General features: G+C 64.4%; 7 protein-coding genes across 7 annotated transcripts in view; 4 read left to right on the forward strand and 3 right to left on the reverse strand.

The window, feature by feature from the left end:
- Nucleotides 1–576: 576 nt before the first annotated feature.
- On the forward strand, nt 577–2,823 carry CHLNCDRAFT_135522 (hypothetical protein; the record flags this gene model as incomplete). The annotated part of the gene is made up of 7 exons (XM_005846176.1): nt 577–962; nt 1,098–1,255; nt 1,475–1,640; nt 1,784–1,845; nt 2,101–2,210; nt 2,344–2,516; nt 2,679–2,823. The coding sequence occupies 7 exons, from the start codon at nt 577–579 to the stop codon at nt 2,821–2,823; spliced, it is 1,200 nt and encodes a 399-aa protein (XP_005846238.1).
- Nucleotides 2,824–3,080: 257 nt separating this feature from the next.
- CHLNCDRAFT_58232 (hypothetical protein) lies at nt 3,081–11,662 on the forward strand (the record flags this gene model as incomplete). Its single annotated transcript, XM_005846177.1, has 24 exons — nt 3,081–3,195; nt 3,300–3,640; nt 3,818–3,987; nt 4,207–4,372; nt 4,484–4,545; nt 4,647–4,703; nt 4,806–4,915; nt 5,068–5,246; nt 6,669–6,788; nt 6,921–6,955; nt 7,129–7,266; nt 7,373–7,482; nt 7,701–7,808; nt 7,967–8,096; nt 8,533–8,651; nt 8,732–8,790; nt 8,924–9,009; nt 9,163–9,321; nt 9,422–9,536; nt 9,665–9,777; nt 9,903–10,200; nt 10,662–11,031; nt 11,132–11,299; nt 11,450–11,662. The coding sequence occupies exons 1-24, from the start codon at nt 3,118–3,120 to the stop codon at nt 11,660–11,662; spliced, it is 3,504 nt and encodes a 1,167-aa protein (XP_005846239.1). The 5' UTR covers nt 3,081–3,117.
- Nucleotides 11,663–12,087: 425 nt separating this feature from the next.
- CHLNCDRAFT_25068 (hypothetical protein) lies at nt 12,088–13,456 on the reverse strand (the record flags this gene model as incomplete). Its single annotated transcript, XM_005846353.1, has 5 exons — nt 12,088–12,227; nt 12,358–12,466; nt 12,578–12,748; nt 12,869–13,032; nt 13,165–13,456. 5 exons carry the CDS (start codon nt 13,454–13,456, stop codon nt 12,088–12,090), a joined length of 876 nt encoding a protein of 291 aa, XP_005846415.1.
- A 1,039-nt stretch (nt 13,457–14,495) lies between these two features.
- On the forward strand, nt 14,496–15,822 carry CHLNCDRAFT_135527 (hypothetical protein; the record flags this gene model as incomplete). Its single annotated transcript, XM_005846178.1, has 7 exons — nt 14,496–14,538; nt 14,647–14,689; nt 14,781–14,874; nt 15,069–15,230; nt 15,330–15,406; nt 15,582–15,623; nt 15,804–15,822. The coding sequence occupies 7 exons, from the start codon at nt 14,496–14,498 to the stop codon at nt 15,820–15,822; spliced, it is 480 nt and encodes a 159-aa protein (XP_005846240.1).
- A 582-nt stretch (nt 15,823–16,404) lies between these two features.
- Nucleotides 16,405–17,297, reverse strand: CHLNCDRAFT_135528 (hypothetical protein; the record flags this gene model as incomplete). Its single annotated transcript, XM_005846354.1, has 3 exons — nt 16,405–16,485; nt 16,623–16,802; nt 16,968–17,297. 3 exons carry the CDS (start codon nt 17,295–17,297, stop codon nt 16,405–16,407), a joined length of 591 nt encoding a protein of 196 aa, XP_005846416.1.
- A 211-nt stretch (nt 17,298–17,508) lies between these two features.
- CHLNCDRAFT_135529 (hypothetical protein) lies at nt 17,509–21,169 on the forward strand (the record flags this gene model as incomplete). Its single annotated transcript, XM_005846179.1, has 8 exons — nt 17,509–17,675; nt 17,805–18,177; nt 18,531–18,776; nt 18,957–19,150; nt 19,278–19,914; nt 20,001–20,324; nt 20,444–20,665; nt 21,014–21,169. 8 exons carry the CDS (start codon nt 17,509–17,511, stop codon nt 21,167–21,169), a joined length of 2,319 nt encoding a protein of 772 aa, XP_005846241.1.
- Nucleotides 21,170–21,505: 336 nt separating this feature from the next.
- Nucleotides 21,506–25,259, reverse strand: part of CHLNCDRAFT_135530 (hypothetical protein) — a gene marked incomplete at both ends in the record, with an annotated part of 7,163 nt that continues 3,409 nt past the window's right edge. The window contains 9 exons of the mRNA XM_005846355.1: nt 21,506–21,599; nt 21,726–22,563; nt 22,722–22,896; nt 23,074–23,169; nt 23,363–23,495; nt 23,635–23,893; nt 24,052–24,166; nt 24,286–24,906; nt 25,046–25,199. Coding sequence (XP_005846417.1) covers nt 21,506–21,599; nt 21,726–22,563; nt 22,722–22,896; nt 23,074–23,169; nt 23,363–23,495; nt 23,635–23,893; nt 24,052–24,166; nt 24,286–24,906; nt 25,046–25,199 — 2,485 coding nt within the window. The remainder of the gene's footprint in view (nt 21,600–21,725; nt 22,564–22,721; nt 22,897–23,073; nt 23,170–23,362; nt 23,496–23,634; nt 23,894–24,051; nt 24,167–24,285; nt 24,907–25,045; nt 25,200–25,259) is intronic.

Raw genomic sequence — 25,259 nt, forward strand, 5'->3', positions numbered from 1 at the left:
TTGGTACTGCTGACTCCAGCCACTTGCATGTTTGCCCGCCAGCCGTCTGTCTGCCTGCCCCGACGCGCGGGCCATGCTAGTAGATGTAAGCCTGTTGCATTGAGTGGGCTGGACGCAGGAGCTGTGTGCAACCAGAGGCCCTCGACTCGACTCGAGTTACAGAGCGGTCGGAACCTGCGAGGCTCATGCACGCATTACGTCGGCATAAAACATGGCAGCCATTGATAAATGCAGCAACTCTATTCTGGCCGCGGAACGAAAGCACGGACATTGTTGACCCATGTACAGCAGTTGACCGTCCCGCAGTACATCCGCCGCCGGGCACCATGGTACTCTGCCCCAAAGAGCAGGGCAAAACCTCGCAAATTCTCACCCCGACTCCAGAGCATTATGATTTTTCTGTGAGGGGGACTGTGCTTGCCGTTTGCGCAGCTCCCGATCATGGAGGACTCGCGGGTTCACGCACAACAACGGGGCAATGCAAAACGCAGGAGCTGGGAGTTGTTGGGCGCCTTCCTAGTGGGCTGCTGTATGGTGGCGGTGGTGTGGGGTCTTCAGAGCGACCGCACCGCAAACATGCACATCGTGCACACTGGACAACTTAAGCTGCCTCCCGGGACCCAGCAAGCGGTGCCAGCCACCGAGGCTGTCGCCGCCAGCACTGCGGCGGCAGCGGCGACGGCGGAAGCGGCAGCAGCAGAGGCGGCAGCTCAGGAGCAACAGCCTGAGGATGGGGCAGAGCAGCTCGCGCAGGAGGAGGAGGGGCTCCTCCAGCCCACCCAGGAGGAGGAGATGGAGGAGCCTGAGCAGCCCACGCAGGAGCAGGAGGCGCCTGAGCAAACCGAGGCACAGGAGCCTCCAGAACAGCCAATCAACCCAGCAGCAGTAGCGCAGGATCAGCCGGCAGCAGAGAATAGCGGAGGGCCTAATGATGTGGACCTGAGAACCACAGAGTGCATGAAGTGAGTGGCGTGTCTGTGCGCTGGACAGACCTTGTGCAGGGCTGAGTGGTTGGCTGCTGCCCATGCTATCCAACCACGGTTGACACACTTTGTCAAGCTACGATCTGCCCCATTCCACTCTCATTCCCTGTGCAGGTTGGGCGTCAAGTATGCCGAGAAGCTCAAGAAGGAGGGGCGGAGCGTGTATGACAATGAGTGGAACAGGCAGTTTACATCGCCCATCTCCAAGGGTCTGCCCCGCGCCTTCCTGGATTTTGCACAGTGGTCGGGTACCGACAAAGTCACCGATCACGGTGAGCGAACAGATGGGCCTGCCACCCTGCCTATGCACTCCAGCGCCCACCGCCTCCACTGCTTCCCCTTCCTGCGCCCTCCAACTGCCAGCGCCTGCGCTGCTGCGGATTCATGACTGCTGCCCTGCCCTCTGCCTGCCAGCACCCAAAGCTGACGACTGCCCTGGCTTCATGCTTGTGGCCCTCTGAGCCAACTGCCCGCATGCATTCTCTGTGCAGCCTACCACTACGCTTACACGCGCTACCTCTCCCACGTCCGTTTCACTGACCTGCGCATGCTGGAGATTGGGCTGGGCTGCGATATGGGCTACGGTCCTGGCGCCAGCCTCAAACTCTGGCATGCCTTCCTGCCGTGCGCCAAGATATCGTTTGTGGAGTATGACCGGTGCGCAGCCGCCTTGCAGATGCTGCGGCAATTTGATGGCAAGGTTGAGGGGGGGCCAACATGCCCATGGTTGCACCTTGCGCTTCAGTGCAAACACAGGAGCTCTGCCGCATTGCCTTCATTGCAAATGCTGCCCCATGCAGGGAATGCGCTGTGAAATGGAAAGACTCCGTGAAAAAAGAGGCTGGCGGCAAGCTGTACATCGGTGGGTGGCTGCTCTTGCATTTGTCTTGACTTTGCTGTGGCTGCTGCTGCTGTTGCTCAAACCGTCACCCAACCAACTTGCGGCTGATGGCTGCAGGGTCTCAGGACGACCCTGCATTACTTGGTGAAATTGTGGCGGATGCCAAGGCTGAAGTTGAGGGGCTGCCGTGCCTTGTTTGCGCAGCGAGACAGCCCCAGCATAATCCAGCTGGTTTTCAGCCATGTGCCAGAACCCTGGCCCACTCCACTCGTATAGGCAACTTTGACATGATTGTGGATGACGGCAGCCATGATCCCGGCCATCAGTTGGCAACACTCACAGCGTTGTGGCCCACCATCGAGCCTGGGGGCATCTACGTCATAGAGGTGGGCTTGCAGCCGGCTGCGACCAACCTGTGTGCATACACGCACTGGCCTGGATCCAGCATTGGCCAGGTGGTGCCCCGTTGTGTGCACTTCCACCCACTTGAGTTGCACAGACTCTTGCGCACCTCTGCAGGATTTGCATAATCACTTTGGGAGGCCCTTGGGCGACGATGACGACCCCCCGGCGCCCATCTCGCTATATATGCAACTGATTCACTTTGTGAACTGCCGAACTGGGGTCTTCTACTTGCTTCATCATAGCAGGAAGCAGTGGTGCCGGAACGAGGCTCAAAACTCTGTGTTCAAGTGAGTGTTGGTGGAGCCTGGAGAGGCCCAGTGGTTGTCAGTCAAAATGGGCCACTGTGCCTGATAACAGACGCCAAGCAAGCTGGGGCGTCCATGGGGTCTGTCGTTGCATCTTCGGTTTGCTCCTCAACTACTTTTACGGTGCCTGCCTGCAATCTGCAGCGACGTGATTGCCGTGGACTGCTCACCTGAACTGTGCGTGATGGTGAAGGGCGGCCCTGCGCAACTGCCCGAGCCAGATCAGGAGGAGCTGGAGTATGAGGCCAATTTGAAGAAGGCGGAGGCAGCAGCAGCCAAGGGGATGTGACGAGCGCTGAGGAAGGGCATATTGCGCCCTTGCACTCTTCGAATGTTTAAATCCCTCAGTACTGCCTCTGCCGCTTGACTCCTCCTTCATCGCCGCTCAGAAGAAGCATCCCAACCCGTGGGACCCACTCTGAATTTTACCAAGCACTGATCCTGACGTCGGTCGGAATGCGGCACGCGCCGCGGGCGGGCAGTACGGCCGGCCCTTGTCTGTGTACCAGTGGCCAGCCAAGGCATTCAACTCTCCTCCGAGGCCATGGTGCTCAGGGCTAACAAGTTTCGATACGTATGAGGGATGTTGGCACCTGCAGCTCGCGACCGTGGCCCAACCTGTCGTGTGCAGCTGTTTATTGGCGCAGCACTCTTTATCTTGGTGTGTGTCGATCTGCAGCAGGGCTGCGGCAGCTGGCGCGCTTGCACGCAACCAACACTGTCTGCTCTCTGGGGCAAAGCTCACGAACCTCCCTGTCAATGCAGGGCTTCTCTGTGGGGACGGCTCGCGAGCGGTGGGTCAATCCCACCCACCCTGCCCCCAGCAGCAGGGCCATTCAGCCCACGGGGCTTTGGCGAACGCATTCACGGGCTGCGGAGGAGGGCAGCACCTTGGAGGAGTCCAGCAATCATGCCGACACAGCTGCCGCCGGAGCATCAGCCGCAGCAGCGGCACAGGAAGCGGCAGCGCGGGCGGCAGCGGCAGCAGAGGAAGCGGCTGTAGCAGCAGCAGCGGCAGCAGCAGGGGCGAAACCGTGTTCCGAGCCTGTGGTGTCGCTGCCAGAAAACATACAGGATTTGAATCAGAGGACGCAACAGTGCATGAAGTGAGTGCGGCAGCGCATCTGTACCGGGTGCCGGGCGCCAGTTCCAATTCCACTCCATCCGCTGCGAAGTTTGCTTGCCACTTTCTGGCTCTACTGTCCAAGCCATTTAACCATGGTAACACCATTCAGCAAGCCAAGATCTGTGCCCTGCTGTCGTGCCATTGTACCCTGCTGCAGGCTGGGCATCGAGTATGCAGCGAAGCTCAAACAGTTTGCGTTGCGGAAGAAGCATGAGCTGCACACAAACCAGTGGAGCACGCAGTTTACATCGCCCATCTCCAAGGCTCTGCCCCGCGCCTTCCTGGATTTTGCACAGTGGTCGGGTACCGACAAAGTCACCGATCACGGTGAGCAAACAGATGGGCCTGCCACCCTGCCTGTGCACACCAGCGCCCACCGCCTCCACTGGTGCCCCTTCCTGTGCCCTCCAACTGCCAGCGCCTGCGCTGCTGCGGATTCATGACCGCTGCCCTGCCCTCTGCCTGCCAGCACCCAAAGCTGACGACTGCCCTGGCTTCATGCTTGTGGCCCTCTGAGCCAACTGCCCGCATGCATTCTCTGTGCAGCCTACCACTACGCTTACACGCGCTACCTCTCCCACGTCCGTTTCACTGACCTGCGCATGCTGGAGATTGGGCTGGGCTGCGATATGGGCTACGGTCCTGGCGCCAGCCTCAAACTTTGGCATGCCTTCCTGCCGTGTGCCAAGATATCGTTTGTGGAGTATGACCGGTGCGCAGCTGCCTTTTGATGCAAGGTCGAGGTGCTCAACATGCTCATGATTGCGCTTCAAACACAGGAGCTCTGCCGCGTTGCCTTCATTCCAAACGCTGCCCCACGCAGGGACTGCTCTGTGAAATGGAAAGACTCCGTGGAGAAAGAGGCTGGCGGCAAGCTGTACATTGGTGGGTGGCTGCTCTTTCTTGCATTTGCCATGCACTTTTCTGTGGCTGCTGCTGCTGTTGCTCAAACCGTCACCCAACCAACTTGCGGCTAATGGCTGCAGGGTCTCAGGACGACCCTGCATTGCTGGGTGAAATTGTGGCGGATGCCAAGGCTGAAGGTGAGGGGCTGCCATGTCTTGTTTGCGCAGCGAGACAGCCCTGGCGTAATCCAGCTGGGTTGCAGCCCTGTGCCAAACCGCTGTCCCACTCCACTGGTGCAGGCGGCTTTGACATGATTGTGGACGACGGCAGCCACATCCCCCAGGAGCAAATGTCAACACTCCGAGCGCTTTGGCCTGCAATCAAGCCTGGGGGCATCTACGTCATAGAGGTGGGCCTGCATTTTGCAGCTGATTATCGACCAGCCTTTGTGCATGCTCATGCTGGTGTGGCTGCAGCAAATGCTTGCCAACCGGATGCTGCTGCATGTCAACCCTGAGGCACCAACATTTGGTGCATCTGTTCGATTGTTCTGTTTTCCAGGATTTGCACGATCACTACTTCTTGCAAAGACCGCTGGATGGCTATGAGCCTCCCGAGCTGCCCATCCCACTCTACCAACGCCTGATTCACCTGATCAACTGCCGTATAGAGAGCTTCTACAAGTTTGATGTGTCCGGCAGGTCGTGGTGTCGGAATGAGGTCCAGCTGTCCATGTTTGAGTGAGTTGTACTGGCTAGCCGAGGAGTCTGGAGCAGCTGACTGTCGTTGCAAGGCTGCCAGGAGACTGGGCTGCCGGGAAATGAGCAAGCTAGAGCTGCATTCTTTCATTGCCTACCGTCTGCTAGTACGGCTGCGCCTGCCACGTGCATGCTGCAGGAATGTGATCTCTGTGGATTGTCAACCGGAGCTGTGTGTACTGGTGAAGGGCAGCCCTGTGCAACTGCCTGAGGCGGAGGGGGACGAGCTGGCTTATGCTGCCAAGATCGCGCGCGCACAAGCGAAGGGTGGCTGAAACACACCACACTTTTAGGGCATAGTGTCTATGCCCACATTTTTTACAAACTTTTTTATTACATGTATTGTGAAACCAAACGCTTTGCCGCTCGCTCAAACTGCTTCCTCGCCTTGACGTCAAGCTTTGACTGTTGACGCTTGACCGATCATCAGGTCCGTTTCGCTCAGCTCTCCCTTCTCCTCTCAACTTGTTCCAGTAATGTATGAAATGACTTGCAAACCGAGACATGCAACCTGGCTGGTGACTGTGTGCGGGATGCTTGGCACCTACTTGGCCCCAACTGTCGGTCGGCGGAGTGAGCGGCGCCGGCGCTTTGAGGAAAGTGCCATGCTTGACGGCTGCATAAACCCTGCCGGTTACTGTCGGCCATTGGTCTCATCCATAACACCAGTTGTTGCTCACACCACCCGCGTCAGATGGCGGCAAAACACCTCTCGCCAGACAGGCTGCAGGAGTGCGGTCTCAGCGCCCAGGAGGCAACCCTTGTCCTAGCTTCGCTGCAGCGGGCGCTCGAGGGCGCGCCCGACACGGTGGACGCCGCGCCGCAGGCACGCGCTTGCAGGGCGGCCGAACCCGCCCCGCCGGGGCAAGAGGCGGAACCTGCTGAACATGCCTGTAGTCGACTGCTCATGCTTCTGCAAGATTATCTCGCCGGATATGAGCCCTAGGGCAAACTCCCTGTCTCCCTCCAGGTTTGGCGACGCATCTCCAAGTTTGTGCTGCACCCAGACCAGCCGTTTGCGCTCCACAAGCTGCTGTTTCAGGCCACGTATGAAGGCTGGGATGCAGGTCAGGACCTGTTGCATTGCTTGCACATGTGCTACGCCTGCTCACTGGATTGACCCCAGTCTGATGCTCGCCTCAAGAACGGCCTGCCTCTGCAGCCGTGTTGGGGCCCCCACCAGCATGGGTGCCCACGCCAGGCGGCATGGCTGCAACCAACGCTGCACGCTTCATGGGCAGCTGGTCGGGTGACGCCGCCTGGCGCCAGCTGAGGCAAGATGCTGCCGCCGAATCTGCGCCAGCTTGGTGCTATCTATGCTGGCACCTGAGCAGTTGCGCAAGAGCAGGCGTGGGCGGGTTGCGTGCGAGCACAAACGTTCTGAACCTTGCTCTGTACTCGCAGGACTGGCGACCCAGGTGCCGATTGGGACTTGCTGCAGCGCATTTCCTTCAGCAACCCTGAGGACTTCTGGCCGCACCTGCTGGCGCTGCTGTGTATTCGCTTCCATAAGCCACCCCACAGGTGCAGCCCGCATGTTGTTCTCGCTCTGCCTGGACATCGCTGGTTGTTTGTCGCCTGCACTGACTGAGGAAAAGGGGATTGCAGGGTGTTGGAGCTGCATCCTGACCCGGATGCCTGTCGCTGGCTGCCCAGCGCACGCTTGAACATAGCAGAGTGTGCACTGACAGGTGTGCTTGGCTGGGTGGTCGTGTTCAAGGTGCCTGCTGATGGCTGTCAATGGTCTTGGAGCCCCGGACCCCTAGGGACAGCAGTTCGGTGCGGTGCTGCTGGATGGCGCCAGCGGTTAAAGGTCTGCAGCCTGACCCAGGCCTGGTGCATGCAAGCCGCTGCTGGCCCGCAGGGCGGGACCCTGACCGCCCCGCCATCGTGTGGGCTGACGAGGCAGCGCCCCACGTGCTGCATAGCATGAGCCTGGGCCAGCTGGCGACCCGCAGCGCGCACGTCGCGGATGCCCTGCGTGCCCTGGGCCTGAAGCCAGGTGAGCTGTTGCAGACACAGACCTTGCCCCGCTGCCCCGCATCCGGCTCATGCCAGAGCCCAGGCACCCCTCACCACCTGTATCCGTCTGGTGCGCGTCCCCGCAGGCGATGCTGTGGCCATTGACATGCCACTGACGGCAGAGGCTGTGTGCATCTATCTGGGCATCGTGCTGGCTGGCTGTGCTGTGGTGTCCATCGCCGACTCGTTTGTGGCGGTGGAGATTGCCAGCCGCACCCGCATCGCACACACACGAGCCATCTTCACGCAGGCGCGGGGGGCGGGGTGACGGCTGCCAGCACTGCTATTCACGGCCAAGCACCTGCCATCGCTGCGCACTCGGACATGTGTGCCAGTATCCACGTCCGTGGTCCGCAACCCATCGTGTGTATCCCACCTGCCTGCTGCTGCGCCTGGCCTCCTGCCTGCCCGCAGGACGTCATCCTGCGTGGCGGCAAGGCGCTGCCGCTGTATGCGCGGGTAGCGGAGGCGGGGGTGCCGCAGGCCATCGTGCTGCCGGCGCAGGCGGGCGGGCAGCTTCAGGTAGGCTCCGCAGCAGTGCTGCACGCCGTCGCCCTCATCGCCTGGCAGGCTGGAGGCGCGCTGCTGTGTGGCCGCGCATGTGCATAGCCCTGGCCTGCGTCAGAAAGCACCCGCGCCCCACCCTGTCTCGCCATCCCTGTTTCCGCGCCCACCCGCAGGTAGACCTGCGCCGGCAAGATCTGTCCTGGGAGCGCTTCCTGGGGGCGGTGCCGGAGCCAACCTCCATCACTGCACATGTGGTGGACGCCGCGGAGATCACCAACATCCTCTTCTCATCTGGAACCACAGGTTGGTGTTTGTGCCTGTCATGTGCAGGCGCATGTTGCCGGCCAGCCGGTGGGCTGCGCTGGCACCCAACAGCTTTGGATGGTAATCCCAGCAGCAGTGGGTGCACCGCCCACCACTGCGGTGCCACACTGTAGACGCATGGCTTGTGGCGCAGGCGATCCCAAGGCCATCCCCTGGTCGCACATCACGCCGCTGCGCTGTGGCGCCGACGCTTTCTTCCACCAGGATGTGCGGCCGGGCGACATGCTGTGCTGGCCCACCAACATGGGCTGGATGATGGGGCCATGGCTGGTGTATGCAGGCAAGCAAGCAGCCACGCAGCGCAGCTTTCCAAGCTGAGTATGAACGCGAAGCTGCTCGTACCCTGCCCAGTCGACCATCTGTAGAGTACACCTCACGGGCCGTACTGCCATTCCAATCCCCAACCTCCTTGCAGCGCTGCTGAATAGCGCCACCATCGCCCTCTTCCAGGGCAGCCCCCTGGGCCGACCCTTTGGCGTGTTCGTGGAGCGAGCTCGCGTCACGACGTTGGGTCTGGTGCCCAGTATTGTCAAGGTGGGCGGCGGCTGGTGGCAGGCAGGCTGCCCATCTGCTGTGACAGTGGAGGGTTGAAGGAATGAGCTGCTGCTGTGCAGGCATGGCGAGCCACTGGCTGCATGAAAGGCCTGAACTGGAGCTGCCTGCGCTGCTACAGGTTGGTGTGTTGGTGTGTATCCTTGCACCAACAGCTGGTTCACAAGGTGCCACATCAGCATGTGACTGTTCGTTGCTGATCGCCACCTGCAAGCATGAGCCTGTCGGTGCCCTCTCGGCTGCCTGTGCTGCAGCTCTACGGGCGAGGCATCGGCACCAGAGGACTGCCTGTGGCTCATGGCACGGGCCGGGTACAAGCCGGTGATTGAGTACTGTGGCGGTACGTTGGAGAGCCCGCCGAAAGAGCGTTGTTTTTCGCTTGGCATGCAGCCAAGAGCGGTGCCTCAGCGTTTGTTGGTTGCCCTCACACACTGCACCATTCTTGCTCCTGCTCATCAACCAACCCTGCATCGCACCACGCTGCCCTGTGCAGGCACTGAGCTGGGCGGCGCCTACTTTTCGGGCAGCCCGCTGCAGCCGCAGAGCCCCTCCACCTTCTCCACGCCGACCGTTGGCCACCGCCCCGTCATTCTCTGCTCCCCTGCGCAGCCCGAAGGCAGTCTGACCCTCAGCCCCCATGGCGACACACAACGTGAGCACCATGGAGAGGGTCGCCGACGACGCATAGTGCCGCTTGCCCAACGCCAGGCTGAGTTCTGCTGAGTTCTGCTGGCCTGTGCCGTTCTGTGCAGCATTGACTGGCGAGCTTGCCCTGGCTGTGCCCTGCCTGGGAGCCAGCCAACAGCTGCTGAACAAGGACCACCGGCAGGCTTACTACGAAGGCATGCCGCAGATCCCTGGGGGCAGGTGGGCGGGCTGTGAGCACGACTGGCTGGTACAGTGCATGTGCTCCCACTCAGACAACGCCTGGCCACCCTGTTGATGAGTAGCACGCTCGCCACCTGCCCGCATCCTCTCTGGAGCCCCTGCTGCAGGTGGTTCCTGCGGCGGCACGGCGATGAGGTGGAGCGGCTGCCTGGCGGCGCGTACCGTGCGCTGGGGCGTGTGGACGACACCATGAACCTAGGTGGCATCAAAGTCGGCTCGGGTGGGTCTTTCTTTCTGTACTGCAGCAAGCTTTGGCCGGTTCAAGCCAACTTAACTGCATGCCTGCATGAGCACCTCTCCTTTTGCTTCGAATGCGGTTGTTTCGTTGCCGCTGCCGCCCCGCAGTCGAGCTGGAGCGGGCGTGCGTGGAGAACGTGGAGGGGGTGGTGGAGGCAGCGGCGGTGGCCTGTCCCAGCCCCGGCGGCGGCCCGGAGCAGCTGTTCCTGTTCCTGGTGCTGCGCACTGGAGCAAGTGCGGCATCGGCGGAGCTGAAGAAGCGGTGCCAGCAGGAAATTAGCGGCAAGCTCAACCCGCTGTTCCGGGTGCATAAGGTGCTGCTGCGCCGCTCCCTGCCCCGCAACGCCAGCAACAAGGTCATGCGGCGGAATCTGCGGGATGAGCTCCTGCGCAGCCAGAGCAAGCTGTAGATGAGGGGAATGCGTTGATTCAGCTGACCTGATACACTCTCTGTAAGAGTCGCGTGACAAGCTGTCAAGCGATGGCTGCTCTGGCAGGCATCAGTCCTCGATTCGGCGCCCTCGCTGACGTGGCGCGCAAAAGCTTGGACAAACCTCACTTTTCGTGGCATTAATCAAATCGACAACATGGATCTCCTTGCCCTGCTCGTTGCTCTCTGGCTTCCTGCCCGTTACCTTGCTGTGCTGGGCTCCTGGGTGGTGTGCCTGTGGCTCTTCTTCTCCCAGCCCGTCCTACGCCTCCCGCTGCTGGCCTACATTATCTACATCCACACCGCCGCTGGGCGAGCCGCAGTTGGCAGGTTTGGTTCTGCCGCGCAGCAGGTGGCGCTGCTGGCCGTCAGTTGGCCCTTGCATACTGAGCATACTGAGCATTGGACTGCACACGTTTCCCTGTGCTGCGCCGCAGGTGGCGCTGGCATGTGCTGCGCGATTGGGGACTCTACAAGCACTTCCCCGCCTGCGCCAAGGGCTCCCGACTGGTGAACACCGCTGAGCTGGACCCGGCGCGGCGCTACGTTCTGGGCCTGCACCCGTACGGCGTCATGGGCAACGCATCCGTGGTGGCGCTGGGCACCGACGGCATGGGCTTCTCCACCGCCTTCCCCGGCATCCGCCTGAGCCAGGCCATTCTGGATTTCATCTTCATGACGCCAGGCGCCCGCGAGATCAGCCTGCTGCACGGCTGGTGCGGCGTGTCGAGAGACATCCTGCTGGCGCGCCTGGCGGGCGGGCCAGGCTCGGCCGTGTGCATAGTGGTTGGCGGTGCGGCAGAGGCGGTGCTGGCAGAGGCGAGTGCGCTGTGCCGCCGCATGCAACATCAGTTCTGCTGGACATTCCGCTGCCCAGCATGCCACGCCCCACCCTGTCCTGCCGCAGCCCGGCACCATGGACCTTGTGCTGAAGCGGCGCAAGGGGTTTGTGCGGGTGGCGCTGGAGGCGGGGGCCGACCTGGTGCCGGTGCTGGCCTTTGGCGAGAACGAGGCGGTCCACCGAGTGCGTGTGACCCCTGGCAGCTGGCTGGACTGGATGCAGACGGCCACCAAGGTGAGCACCTGCTTGGGCCCTCGTGCAGCTACAGTGTGGCGATCACCTCGAGAGAATGCAGTGCCTTGCTGCTGGCTATTGCAAGAGCAGAATCTGTGAAGCAGTACCCACAGCGCTGCCTGCACACAACTGGCTGCCAGCGCTGTGCAGTTGTTTGGGTTCACGCTGCCGCTGTGCTATGGTCGCGGGCTGCTGGGCCTGCGGTATGGGCCGTTTCCAGAGCCTGTGCCGCTGGTGACTGTGGTGGGGGCGCCCTTGCGCCTCCCAGCCTTCCACGGTGAGGCTTGTGAGACGTCTGACGAGCAGCCCTGCTTTTTCCACACCACACCGGGGGCGTTCACCCCACCAAATCTGCTTTCCTAACAAGCATGGTCTGGGCCTGTCGCTGTGCAGGCGACCTGCACAGCGAGGAGGGGCGGGCAGTGGTGGATGCCTGCCATGCGCGGTACTGCGCGGCGCTGCAAGCACTCTATGACAAATACAAGGACGAGCTAGCACCTAGAAGGGTTCGCGACATGCGGCTTTTCTGAAGTTGAGCCATCCATGCCGCTTCATTTGGTTACAGTATCTCATTGTACAGTGAAGCGTCATGGTACAGTCAGAAGTCAATTTGAGCAAAAAGAGGATGGTTTGTCACACAAGCTGATTGTGATGGCTGACATTTGTTTGTTCATTGTGCACGGGGGCGTGTTCATTTGCATGATGATGAAAGGCACAGTGGGGTCGATGATGAAACGGGTACAGCCTCTGGGCAGAGCTGGTAGTAGATACACTGCAGCGCCTCACATTTACTCCACAAACCTCATGTCCCGCACCCTGCTTGGGGCGAACTCGTCCTTGTACTTGTCATAGAGTGCTTGCAGCGCCGCGCAGTAGCGTGCGTGGCACTCCTCCACCACTGCCCGCCCATCCTCGCTGCGCAGGTCGCCTGCACAGCGCGACAGCACGTCATGTCAGGGTGGGGCCTGGCTTGCAGGGACAGCAAGCGGAAGCTGTCCATGCACGGGTGCAGCTGGGCGGCAATCCAGATGGGCGCGCACCCTTGAAGACGGGCAGACGCAGGGGCTCGCCGATCACGGTGACCAGCGGGCGGCGCTCGGGCAGCGGGCCGCTCTTCAAGTTCAGGATGCCGCGCCCGTAGCCGCGCGGTACTGTGAAGCCACAGATCTGCAGCCGTGGGGGTGGGCAGCAGGCCAGCAACCTTCTGACAACAGGCATGCGACATGGCCACTCGTTGTCAATGCCTGCTGCCTAGCTGCTCCATACGCCCAAGCTGACCTGTTTGGTGGCCGTCTGCATCCTGTCTGCCAGGGAGCCAGGCACCAGCTGAGAGCGCTGGTACACCTCGTTCTCGCCAAAGGCCAGCACCGGCACCAGGTCGGCCCCCGCCTCCAGCGCCACCCGCACAAACCCCTTGCGCCGCTTCAGCACAAGGTCCATGGTGCCGGGCTGCGGCAGGGCAGGGTGGCACAGCCAGGGGCATGGCCTCAGACAGCGATGGCGAGCCAAGCAGCGGGCAGGATGCGGCGTGCAGGGCGGGCTGCCCACCCCCCCTGACCAGGCGCCCACCTGAGTCAGCAGCGACTCTGCGGCGCCGCCCACAGCCAGGAACACGGCCGAGCCGGGGCCCTGCCTCAGCCGGGCCAGCAGGGTGTGGCGGTCCACGTCGCACAGGCCAAAGAGCAGGCAGATCTCGCGGCAGAAGGAGACGCAGAGGTTGAGGTCCAGCACGCCTGCCAGGAATGGGGGAGTGCATGGCCAGGGCGGGGAAAGGTGAGTCCCGGCGAAGAAGCAGGACAAGCAGTTGCCACCAACCTCCCTGCAGCCCGGCCACCCCACCCAGGCCGGCCCCCGCTGCCACCCACCGATGCTCAGCCTGATGCCCGGGTAGAGCTGCCTGAAGTCCAGCACGTCGGTGCAGAAGGCCAGGAAGTAGCAGTTTCCCAGCAGGCCATGCGGGTGGCCCGCAAAGATGTAGCGCCGCTGCGGGTCCAGGTCTGCTGTCTTGACGATGCGGGACCCGGGGAAGTAGGTGAGAAAGCCGCGCCACAGCGGGAGGCGGCGCAGCAGCCAGGGCCAGCGGCTGTGGGCCACCGCGGCGCGCCCTGCGGGGCTGATGATCCACAGGTGGTACAGGAGGAGGGGCAGGCGCAGCATAGGCTCGGTCCAGAAGACAAAGCCGAACAGCAGCCAGCAGGAGGGGCCGGTGAAGTAGCGCATTGAAAGGTAAGCGGCGCTAAGGAGCTCCACGACGGTCCAGCCCAGCTCCAGCAGCTGGGCGTGCAGCGCGGCGGCGAGGGCGGAGATGCAGGCGACAACGGCCACCCACACCGCCGCCGGGCTGCCCGCCTCTTGCACTGACGACACCGGGGGCCAGGCTGCGGCCCACATGGACCTTCCGCCCGCGGGGGAGGCTCGCACGGTGTGTTGCATAAGGGAGTTCAAAGGTTGCGGCTGTTCTGTGTCGGAGCGAGCGGTGTGTGTTCTCTGGCGATAGCCGAGTGTAGCGTGATCGAAGAGAGAGACGGTAACGAACGGTTGCGGGAGCGGGGCATCGCCGACACATGGGGCCCCCTTCTTCTGCACAGCGCAGCGTGGCGGCCAGCGGCGGCTGCAAGCAGCGTGCCATCTGATTGAGTTCAGCAGCCACAGAGCCGTTCTTCTTACATATCTGAGCAAGTCAATGCATGCGTTGCTCCTCGCGCACCCCTGGTCATATCTCGCCCAGCACGGCCGCCGGACGCCACACGGCGGTGACCAAATGCCTTGCGCATTCGCAACCCTCCATCATGTTGCTATTCTCAGCACAACTGTCCATCTGTGGAAGCTTGCAGTGCAATATTGCAAGTTTGCAAGTCAACCCCATGTGCCTGTTGAGCGCTAGGCGCTGCTGCCCGCCCTGGTCTTGTGCAAGCACGCCGCTCCCGCCCTACTCCCGCCCGTCACTGCTCTTCACCCTGCCCCTGCCGCGCCGCCCCGCCGCCCCATTTCGCTTGCATATCGCCATTCCAGCGTGTTTGAGCACCTCGGGGCCGCAGCGCACGCCGCATTGCCCCGCCCAACAGTGGGCGCAGCACGGAGCAGGCCAGCCCCGGCCTCGTGCGTGCACATCGCCCCCGCAGCCTTAATTCCTTCGCCGGGGTGCCGCCGCCCCTCCCACCCCATTCTCAACCAGCAGGCGTCAGGGGGAGGCACGATGGCGTCCAAATCGGGCAAGCTCCTAGCCCTCATCAATTATCGTGAGTGGAGGTTGCTGTTGCGCCTGCCTGGGCAGCCCCAAACACCGCGGGGCGCACGATCACCCTGCCACCGCCCGCTCACGCCCTGCCGCGCGCTGATGGCTGCAGGTATGCGCGTGACCGTCGTGGATGGACGCCAGATAGTGGGACGGTGAGTCTGGGAGGCTCCCCCGGCGCCCTGCATGGCCCATCATGCAGCCAGGCCAGGCAGCTCACCTGGGGCCCTGCCCACCGCGCTGCAGGTTTATGGCATTCGATAGGCACATGAATTTGGTGCTAGGAGACGCGGAGGAGTTCAGGAAACTGCCGCCCAAGAAGGGCGTGGCGGAGGAGGACGTGAGGCGCTGCCGCTCGCCTTGTGCTGGTTGCTGGCTGCTGGCGGCCTTGTTGCCTGCAGCTGGTGCCAGGAGCTGGCGCTGCTGCTGTGGGTGCTGCAGTGGGGAGTGCGCCAGTCGCCTCGGTGGGCTGTGTGCTGCTGCCTGTTGTCTGAGCGGGACCGGGCCCTTCTGCCGCTGCCACGCTGCGTGCAGCGTGAGCAGCGCCGAGTGCTGGGCCTCGTCATCCTGCGCGGCGACGAGGTGGTGGATCTGACGATAGAGGGACCGCCGCCGGCGGACGAGAGCCGCCTGGCCAAGGGCGCAGCGGCGCCGGCGGGGCCCGGAATGGGCCGCGCTGCAGGGCGGGGCATGCCCGTGGGAGCCCCTGGGGCGGCGCCTGTTGGCCTGGCTGGCCCCGCCCCAGGCGTGGGCGCGCCCGCCCCGGGCGTCATGATGCCCCGCCCCACCATGCAGGCGCCGCCCATGATGCGGCCACCTATGGGCGGCCCGCCCATGGGCATGCCGCCCGGCATGCCACCGCCCGGCTTCAGGTCGGTAGCGGTGGCAGCGGGAACGGCGGGGCAGCGTGCTGCACACGAGTCGTGGGGTTCGCAGCTGCCTGGGAGGGAACATCAGCTGCTCTGCCTGGCCCGCACCTTGTATTTGAGGTGGCCAGCCTCTTCTTTGCAGGCTGGCTCACGTTTGTTGCCGTTTGTCGCCCTGCAGGCCAGGAATGCCGCCGCCAGGGATGCCGCCGCCGGGCTTCAGGTCAGGATCTGGTCTTGACACAATCGAAATGCACAGCTGCTGCCGCAAGGCTCTGATGTCTGCCGCGCTTGATGCAGGGCATGTTGTCATGGTTGTGTTGCCCTCATGAAACAGCTCGTGCGTTATGTTTGATTGCAGGCCTGGAATGCCGCCTCCCGGCATGCCGCCTCCGGGCTTCAGGTGCGACCAGGCAGCGTAGGGCCAGCTTCCGGGGGCTATCGTCTTGCAACCTGCTGCTGTTGCACTCCTTTGAGATTCCTTGGAAGTTGAATCGAATGTTTGTTTTGTTTGTCCTGCTTGCAGGCCCGGCATGCCGCCTCCTGGTGGCCCGCCTCCCGGCTTCCGGCCGCCGCCACCCCAGTAAATAGGCGGGCGGCTGCTGGACACGCCAGCAAGGCGCTGCACATGGTGTGTAGAAAATGCGCAGCTTGGGGCTCGCTCTTGCCTGTTTCCCTTTTCGTTGTTTGCTAACATCTCCTGACCACATGACCATTCGCTGTTGTTTGCTTCTCATCAGCCCGTTGCCTTTTTGCGGCACCGCAGCACACACTGTTCCGCTGCAGTCAATGTTCCCACGCCATCCCGTGTGCCCTTGGATGGTCAGCCTTGTTTGCATGGTAACAAAGCACCAACACGAGACAAGCAAGCGGAGGAGCAGCAGGCAAGGGGAGGGTGAGGAGCGGACGAGCTGAGCAAAGGAAATGAGGAAGGAACATGAAGAATCGCTGAAATTGCCACTGGTCGGGCCTGACAAAGTGCTTGTGAAGCGCCCCTGCCTGCCCTACTTCTTGCCCGCCTCCCGCTCCTCAACATCCACCGGCTGCCCATCCAGCTTCTTCAGCGTGGGCACCCGCTTCAGCACCTGCAGTCCAGGCAGCGAGCCAGTTTTGAGCAGCTTGCGGCGGCGAGACTGCGCATGTTGGCAGCAGCAGCTCAGCTGCTCCTGCACGGCACATGCAGCGCCCTGCGTGCTCGGTGCCATGCGTGTGCCTGCCCCACCTCAATCCTGTACTGCGGCAGCGCGCCGTTCTCCTTCCACTCGTTGTACAGCGGGTTGCCCACCAGCAGCAGGTCCTCCAGCTCCGGCAGTGCTGACAGACGGTCTATCTCTGCCCAGTCCTTGATGCGGTTGTTGCTGGCGTATAGCACGCGCAGCTGGCTGCACTTCTCGATACCCGCCTGTGGTATGGACAGCGATGGGGCGCATAAAGAGACATGCGGTGGTACTGATGTGGCGGCAGCGTCATACATCATGCGTGGGACTCCCACGACTACCGATGCACAGCCCTGCGCCTTATGCTGGCAAAGTGCATGCACCCCTCCAGAACCTCTAAGCCGACTCACCAGGCGGTCAATCTGGTTGTAGCTGAGCCAGAGTTGCTGCAGCGTGCCCGCCACCGCCTCCAGGTTCTCCAGCTTCTTCAAGCAGTTGCGGCCCAGCGACAGCACCTCCAGGCGTTCCAGGCCAGTCAGATTGCCAATCTTGTCCAGGTTGTTGGTGGAGAGCGCGAGGTGGCGGCAGGCGTGCAGCGCCGCCAGGCTCGAGTCCATCTTGTCAATGGGCGGGCACAGGCCCGTCAGCTCCACCCTCTCCGCCTCTCCCGCCGCCACACCACCCCCAGGGCCCGCCAGCCACCGTGCCAGCGCCTCCTTGCACGAGGTGGCCTTTGCCATGATGTTGAGTTGACCTGCTGGTGCTGTCGATGCGCGTTGACTGGTGGCTGGGCGTATCGGGGGTAGGTTTGAAGCAGCGAATTGAGCAAATCAGGGGCGTAAGGGGGCCTGTAGAGGAAGAAAATCCACTGCCACGCTGTCGCTTGGAATTGGCACCAATTGGGAGTTCTCTTCTCTTTGCGTTAATGTATTGTGATTCGCCCTCACAGTCATGCCGGAGCCACCGGAGGCGGGGGCAACCCCTTGCCAGGAGCCGGAGCAGCAGCGCATTGGAGTCTTCCTGCGCTTGAGGCCCGTGCCCCGACCCAGTGGCAGGGTGGTGGCCAGCCCCGAGGAGGGCTGGGTGGAATTCAACGTGCCCCGAGACGCCAGCCAGGGGTGAGCCAGCGGCACCTGGCCGGGCGGGCGGCGGGCGGGCACCCACATTCTGCCTTTGCTCGAGGGCAGGGTGCTTCACATGCCAAGGGACGTGCATCATCGTGTGTCTTCTATTCCCCATCCACCCAGGCTGATCAACAACTCGCGCGAGAGCTACCGCTTTCCGTTTGACGGCCTGTTGCCGGCCGAGGCGCGCCAGGATGAGGTGTTTGAGCGGGTGGCCGCGCCGGTGCTGCTCTCTGCGCTGGACGGCTACAACGGCACTGTCTTTGCCTTTGGCCAGACAGGCTCCGGAAAGACCTTCACCATCTGTGGTGGCACTGAGCGGTACGCCGACCGCGGCCTCATCCCGCGAGCCATCTCTGCCCTCTTTGCCGAGGCCGCCCGCCGCACCGACCACACCTACGTGCTGCACATCAGCTACATGGAGGTCTACTGCGAGACGGGGTTTGACCTGCTGGAGCCCAACCGTGAGGTCAAAGCGCTGGAGGACCTGCCAAAGGTGGAGACTTCAGGGGTGACATTGGTGGCCGAATGGCAGCAGCCGTGTCAGTTCAAGGCATCCTTTGGTGCCACGTGGTGGGAGCCTGCCCGCCTCCCTGTCTGCCTACCTGTTGGTTGATGCTGGACAAAAGAAGCTTTGCCCGGGCGATGCAGGTGCACATCTTAGAGGACGACGAGTCACACCTGCACATCCGCAACCTGAGCCTGCACCGCTGCGACACCGAGGAGCAGGCGCTGAACATGGCAAGCCGGGCCTGCACATGAGCCAACGGTGCCCGCTGCTTCAGCCTTCCCACAAGCAGGCGCATGTGGTGCACACGCCCATTGCTTGCTGCGCCTGCCTGCCTGCAGCTCTTCCTGGGTGACACCAACCGCGTGGTGGCGGAGACGCCCCTCAACCAGGCCTCCTCCCGCTCCCACTGCATCTTCACGCTGCACATCGAGGCGCGGCGGGTGGGCGAGTCGGTGGTGCGGCGCAGCAAGCTCCACTTTGTGGACCTGGCAGGCAGCGAGCGGGTGGTGAAAACGGGGCTCTCCGCCCACGCCCAGCTCAAGGAGGCCAAGTACATCAACCTGTCGCTGCACTTCCTGGAGCAGGTGGGAGGCGGAAGAGGGCGGATGGGGGCCGGGGAGAGACGGAATTGGGGCGCCCTGGTGCTGACCCTGACCACAGACAACTTGTCTGCCATTCGTACAGAGTCCCATGCTGCCTGGATTCCCACCGACTGCCGCCAGCTGTGCCTGCTGGACTTGGCTGCCCCACTGGCCTGCCCGCAGGTCATCATCTCGCTCCAGGAGGGGCGGGCCCACGTTCCGTACCGCAACAGCATGCTGACGCAGGTGCTGCGAGACTCGCTGGGCGGCAACACGCGCACGGTGATGGTGGCGGCCGTAGCGCCGGAAGCGGCGCACATCGAGGAGAGCATCAGCACATGCCGCTTCGCGCAGCGCGTGGCCATGATCACAAACAGGTGGGCGTGGCAGCTGGGCGAGCTGAGGATGTTACTTCACAACTGGTCCCAGCTGACTGTCCCAGAGCTAGAAGGTCGCTTTTCTTCCATGCCATGCTGAATGACACACACCCCGGGCTCGTCGCAGGGTGGAGGTGAACGAGGAGCTCGATCTGGAGCTGTTGGTGCGGCGGTTGAAGCAGGAGAATGCCCTGCTACGCCAGGAGCTGCAGCTGCTGCGCTCGGGGGGCACCGTTGTGCCTGGCAGCGACAGCACTGGTGGCGCGGGCGAAGCGTCTGCAGCAGCAGGCAGCGGCCCTGAGCAGCAGCAGGCGCTGAGCGAGGCGGAGCATCAAGTGCTGAGGCGGCAGGTGCAGGCATATGTCGAGGATACCGCCCCCGATGCCAGCCTGGATGTGCAAGCCAGCATGCTCTTCATCCATGCTGCCTTTGGCCTGCTGAAGGGCATGGTTCGGGGCGGGCCTGCCTGGGGGCATCAGCCTGCGGCGTTAAGTGGCAGCAGCAGCAGCAACAGTGGGCCTGAGGCGGCAGCTGCCGAAGTGCGCAGCCTGCGACAGTTGGTGCAGGATCAGGAGCAGCAGATTGGCGTTCTGGCAGGGGTGCTGCGCAAGCAGGGCCTGTCACCCGACATGCTGCAGCAGGCAGACAACCATCCCTCCAGCAGCAGCTCAAGTCCACACCATGCCACCACTTCTGCCACTGGGCATGGTGCCACCTCCGCACTCGCGTTCTCAGAAGAGCTGCTGGAAGACCAGCACAAAGCGGTGAGCAGGCTGCCAAACCAGCAGCATGCACGATTCAGTGCTTGGCTAATCTGCTTTGCCCCCCACAAACCGCCTGGCTGCCACAGTTTGAGTACTTCTGCACCACCAGCCCAGCACACGACGCGGTGGCGGAGCACAAGGCTGTGCTGCGGGGCAAGTACGAGGAGGCGCGGGCGCTGGGCGCCCGCGTGGCCGCCAGCAAGCAGCGCATCGGGGAGCTCAAGGCGGCGGTGGAGCGGCGACGGCTGGCGCGCTCCATGGCGGCGCTGCTGCGGCAGCAGGCAGGCGGCGGCAATGGTGGCGGAGAGCAAGTGGAGGAGGGGGAGCTGCAGGATGCTGAAGAGGAGAGCGCCAAGGGGCTGATTGAGAAGGCACGGCCCCTGGCGGGAGCTGCTGCTTGCGCCTCTGCGGTCTGTCTGTCTGCACTGTTTCGTTGTTACTATCTGTCTGCACTGTTTCACCCAGTGCCATCTTGGCTCTTTGGCTGATAAGCCGCCGCCCTCAATTCCTCTGCTTGATTGTTGTGCAGGAGAAGGCGGCGCACCGCGAGGCGTACGGCTCGCTGAGGGGTGTCAAAGCAGAGGTGGACGGCGTGCAGGCAATGCTGGAGCAGGCCCGTGTGCGGCTGCAGCGCGACTTCCAGGCTTGGTATGCCACCATGGCCCGCAGCGGCGGCAGCGGCAGCAGCGATGGAGTGCCAAAGCACGGCATGGAGCACGCAGCGGCGGCACCTGCGGGCGAGCAGCAAGTGGTCGGACGGAAAGATGGGAGCTGGTCGCCGTCGCAGCAGCATCTCAAGCTGCAGCATGAGGGGCAAGACTGGTCCATTCCTGCGGTTGCACCAGGCAGCGCCAGGTCCCCTGGTACAGGCTGGCAGCGGGGTGAGGCAGCGCCGCCGTTAGCAGCAGCAGCCCTGCCGTTGTTCAGCTCTTGGAAGGCGGCTCCCTCCTTCTTCTTCGACCAGCAGCAGGGCCCCGCGGATTCAAGTCCAGTCGTGACTCCAGGCTGCGCCGCTTTGGGCCCGGCATCTAGCCCAACCCAAGGAGCTGTGCAGCCACGGCAGCAGCCGCAGCCGCAGTTGCCGCCGCCACCCCTGCAGCTGGTGGCTGAGGCGGCGCCACCCGACCCATTTGCCGGGGTGGAGGCTGAGGTGCTGTCTGCCGCGCGTCCGCTGCTGACGGGCAACAGCCAGGCCGACGCCGACATCGTGAAGTTCTACCAGGCCCGCCATGCGCTGCTCAGGAGCACGCGCTAGCTGCGTGAGCACCTTGGCTGCCGGGGGTGCCAGTTGCAGATGCCTGGCGAGAACGGATGCGTTGCCGCATCTGCTGCCCACCACCTGTGTGCCTGCGGCACTGCCTTCAATTGGAGCGTACTGCACTGCGTTGTATTGGCCAGTTCTTCACAGATGAAATGGTGGGGAGAATGTAGACAGTGTGAAAGAGACGGATCACGGCGACAGCACATTGCTCATGCATGCGTGGGACGCGTCAGAGGTCAAGTCAGGTCACAGCAGGCGCTAGTCAGCCAACTCGCCAACCAACCACCAATTGACTGTACTGTACGATTGGAAATCACGAGGAGCAACTAACTACTGGCGCGCCGCGCGCCACTCGCGGACAGCAGCCAGCGCCGCCTCCGCCACCTGGTCCCGGTCCTGAGCCAGCCGCTGGTCCACAGCCAGCCTGCAGACGGCGTGTGACAACAGGGTGGTGTGAACATACATGCTGGCAGGCTACAGGCCAGCCACCAGCAAGGAGGAGCATTCCAGCAGGGTGTTTGCTGCTCCCCTGCCGGGCCAGCTGGCGCACCTGCTGAGCTTGGCGTGAATGCTCTCCAGGTTGTCCAACACGAGCCCCTGGGTGTGCTGCACCAGCGCCGCCTGCAGCTTGCCCACGCGAGCGTGGTCGACCTCGGTTGGCTGACGGGACGGTGGCGCCGCCTCTGGCGCTGCAGCCCCACCCTGCTCCGCGGTATCTGCCGCCGGGGGCGGCTCCGGCTGCTCCTCGGGTGCTGCCGCGGCTGCTTGCTTGGCCAGCGCCTGCTGGGTGCTGCCCTCGCGCCGCAGCCTGCTGCCACCATGCTGCTCCACAATGGCAGTCAGCGTGCCCTTGGCCGCCTTGGCGCCGGCAGCGGCAGCAGCGCTGTCGGCAGCAGCGCCAGGGGTGGTGGCGGCTGCGGCGGCCGCCGCATCAGGGAGGTTCTCCTTGGTGCTCTCCACCAACACCTCGCGTTCCTGCCCAGCGGAGCTGGCAGGCGCCGAGGGGCCAGCGCCAGCAGCCACAGCTGCCTCTTCCGCCTCCGCGGCCTTGCCCTCGGGCTGCTGCTCCTGCTGCTCTTGCTGTTGCTCCCGCTGCAGGCCCTCGGCCTCGGCCGCGGCCGTGGCCGCCGCCGCCGCCTGCGACTGCTGCTCCTGCTGCAGAAGCTGCTGCTCCTGCTTGCGCTGCGCCAAGATGTGGCGCCGCATGGCCTCAGGGTCAGTGTGCATCAGGCGGCTGTCAATGGGGCTGGCGGCGTGCCGCGTGGCGCGCCGCCCCGCCGCATCGTCGCTATGAGGCCGGGCGGCCAGGCCGGGCCGCCGCGCCTGGATGTGGGCTGCGGGGGTCTTGCCATCCACTGGCACCGCCGCGCCGGGCACAGCCAGCAGGCCTGCAGTGCAACATGCGTCACGAGTCGAGGCCCGGGGCACCCAACACAGGTGCTGCACCAACACTGTCTGGGCCAGCTTCCGCGACCAAGCAGTGCCAGCTGGCATCAGCAGCGGCGGCCAGGCAATGGCACGCCTCTGCGACGGCGGGCGCGCTCACTTGGCGGCGGCGGCGTGGGCCCTCCCTGCACCACCATCTCCTCCAGCCGTGCCAGGAGCTCAGCGGGCACCGCCCGCGCCAGCGCGCCGCGCGCCTCATCCTCCAACGCACACGCCCGGCTGATCTCCCGCACCCCCTCGCTCCCAGGGGTGGGGCCCCAGTGCTCGCGAGAGCACTGCAGCAGGGCAGGCGCAGCATAGCACAGCAGTGAGGCCAGGGTGGGCGCCGGCCCCAGGCGACAGCAGCCGGCACGGCCGCTCAGGCCTCCCACAACAAATGCCAGCACCCCGCCACCATTGCGGCCTCCCCGTCTGGCCGCACAGCAGGTGGCGCCGCTGCCGCTTGCCTGCACGATGCGTGCCACGTCAGCCAGGTAGTCGTGGGGCGTGGCATACTGGCGCCCATCCACACGGGACAGCACGGTGGCCAAGTCCATTGGCTCGCTCACCTGGGGAAGGTGCAGGCGGGGGGGGCACAGGCGGGCAGAGTCGGGCAGGGCAGGCAGGGCGAGGGCGGCGGCGGCATACCCGCCAAGCGTGCCACCTCCTCGAGCACCCGCTCAACAAACAGCGCAGCTCATCTCTGCCAGCCGCCGGTGGCAGTACCGGTGGCGCCGCCGCGACCACACGAGGTACTCGCACCTTGTCCCACCAGTCTGACTCCGCGGGCTCGGGCCCCCAGAAGACCTCCCACCGCTTGCTGCCCAGCAGCTGCATGGTGAGCTCGCGCAGCGTCATGCGCAGCGTGCGCAGCACCGCCTGGTCCTCCTCGTACCTGCGGGGCGGGGAGAGGGGGGTGGCAGGGGTGGGGGGCGTGAGGGACGCGCATGCTGGGGTGGGGTGAGCAAGGGCTGGAGGGTAGACATAGACAGACGCTGCACGGGCTGCCAACATCCAGCGCAACACTCGCTCACCGCTGCCTCGCCGCCGCCTCCTCCGCCTTCTTCTTGGCAGCCCGCTCAGCCGCCTCCGCCTCGGGCGCCCGCGGCAGCGCCGGCAGCGGCTCGGGGCGCGGCGCCGCCTGCGCGGGCGGCGGCGCGGGCGGCGGCGGCAGCGCCAGCGCGGCGGCGATCCCGCCGAAGAAGGCAGAGCGCTGGTCGGCGGTGGGCGGCTCCAGCTGGTAGGCGCCGCCAGAGGCCACATTGAACAGCTGCTGCACAGAGGGGTCCAGCTCTGCACAGATGGGCGGCGGCGGCGGCAGGGTGAGGAGCGGCACAGCGTGCAGCGGCTTGGCGGATGGACAAACACAGCCTGCTGCCGCCCTTGCTGCTGGAGCACCCAATGGGCGCGCCTGGCAGCTGCACAGGCTGGCCTGGGCCGCGCGTGCTCACCCGAGGCGGGCACGTCGGCTGTGGCAAACAGCAGCAGGGGCAGGTCTGGCGGCAGGTCTGCCAGCAGCATCCACAGCGTGGCACGCAGCGAGTTGGGGGCGGTGTCCCACCACACCTGCGGGGCAGGCGGGGCGGGCCAGGCAGGGGTGGGCGCCAGGCAGGTAGGCAGGCCAAGCAGGCCGGCGGGCGCTCAACCAAACCCACACACACAAACAAGAGCGCAGCGCGCCACACCTGCAAGTGCGGCAGGAAGAGGACGGCGGGCGCGGCGCGCCGCGCCTCCACCACCGCGTGCACCAGCGCCTCCTCCGGCGCCCGCGCCCCCGCATCCGACAGCAGCGCCGGCAGCCCGATGGCGTGCACGGGCAACCCCTCCAGAGCGTACAGCAGCGCGGGGCCCAGGTGCGCCTGCCCCGTGCCCTCGGGGCCGCAGATGAGCAGGCGGGGCCGCTGCACGCCCAGCCCGGCGCCCGAGGCCCAGCTGAAGCCGCCCAGCGGGTCGCCGCCGCCACCGGCCACGTCGCCGTCGGCTGCGGCGCCAAAGCCGGCGGCGGGGTTGCGCGCGCCTCCAAAGCCGGAGCGCAGGCACGCGGCGGCGGCGGGGAAGCCGGCCTGCAGCTGGGCGGTGACGCGCTGCAGGTGGTCCAGCAGTACGGGGGCCACCAGCGGCGGCAGGGGCCGCGCGTGGGCCGCCGCCGAGCGGTGGGAGGCTGGCGTGATGGTCTGGAGGGCGGCCAGGAAGTCACGGCGCGCCACCCGCACCCGCCCCGGCTCCACCACCAGCTTCTCGTCGGCGTCGTAGATCTGGGGGTAGTGGCGGCGCAGGGAGGCCAGGGACGCCTCCGTGCACAGCGCCTGCATGTGCATGGGGGGCAGTCACGCCGGGCGGTGCGGAGCGGTGCGGAGCGGTGTGTGTGTGTGTGTGTGTGTCTCTGAGTGTGTAGACGTGGGCGACCATACCCCCCACCCCAACGCGCTCCTCGGCCAGCCACACCTTGAGGTCTGCGCCGCAGTAGCCCACACACAGCGAGGCCAGCTCCTGGAGGAGGTCGGGTGCGGGCGCGTCGGCCCACTTGGCTGTGTGGATGCGCAGGATGTCGGCGCGGGCGGACAGGTTGGGCAGCGGGAACACGAGCTCGCGGTCAAACCTGGAGGGCGGGGCAGGGTGACCGGTTGGCCGGGCAGGCAGTATAGGTGGCAGGTTGGTG

The sequence above is a fragment of the Chlorella variabilis genome (assembly GCF_000147415.1).
Source record: "Chlorella variabilis unplaced genomic scaffold CHLNCscaffold_14, whole genome shotgun sequence".
Classification (NCBI taxonomy): domain Eukaryota; kingdom Viridiplantae; phylum Chlorophyta; class Trebouxiophyceae; order Chlorellales; family Chlorellaceae; genus Chlorella; species Chlorella variabilis.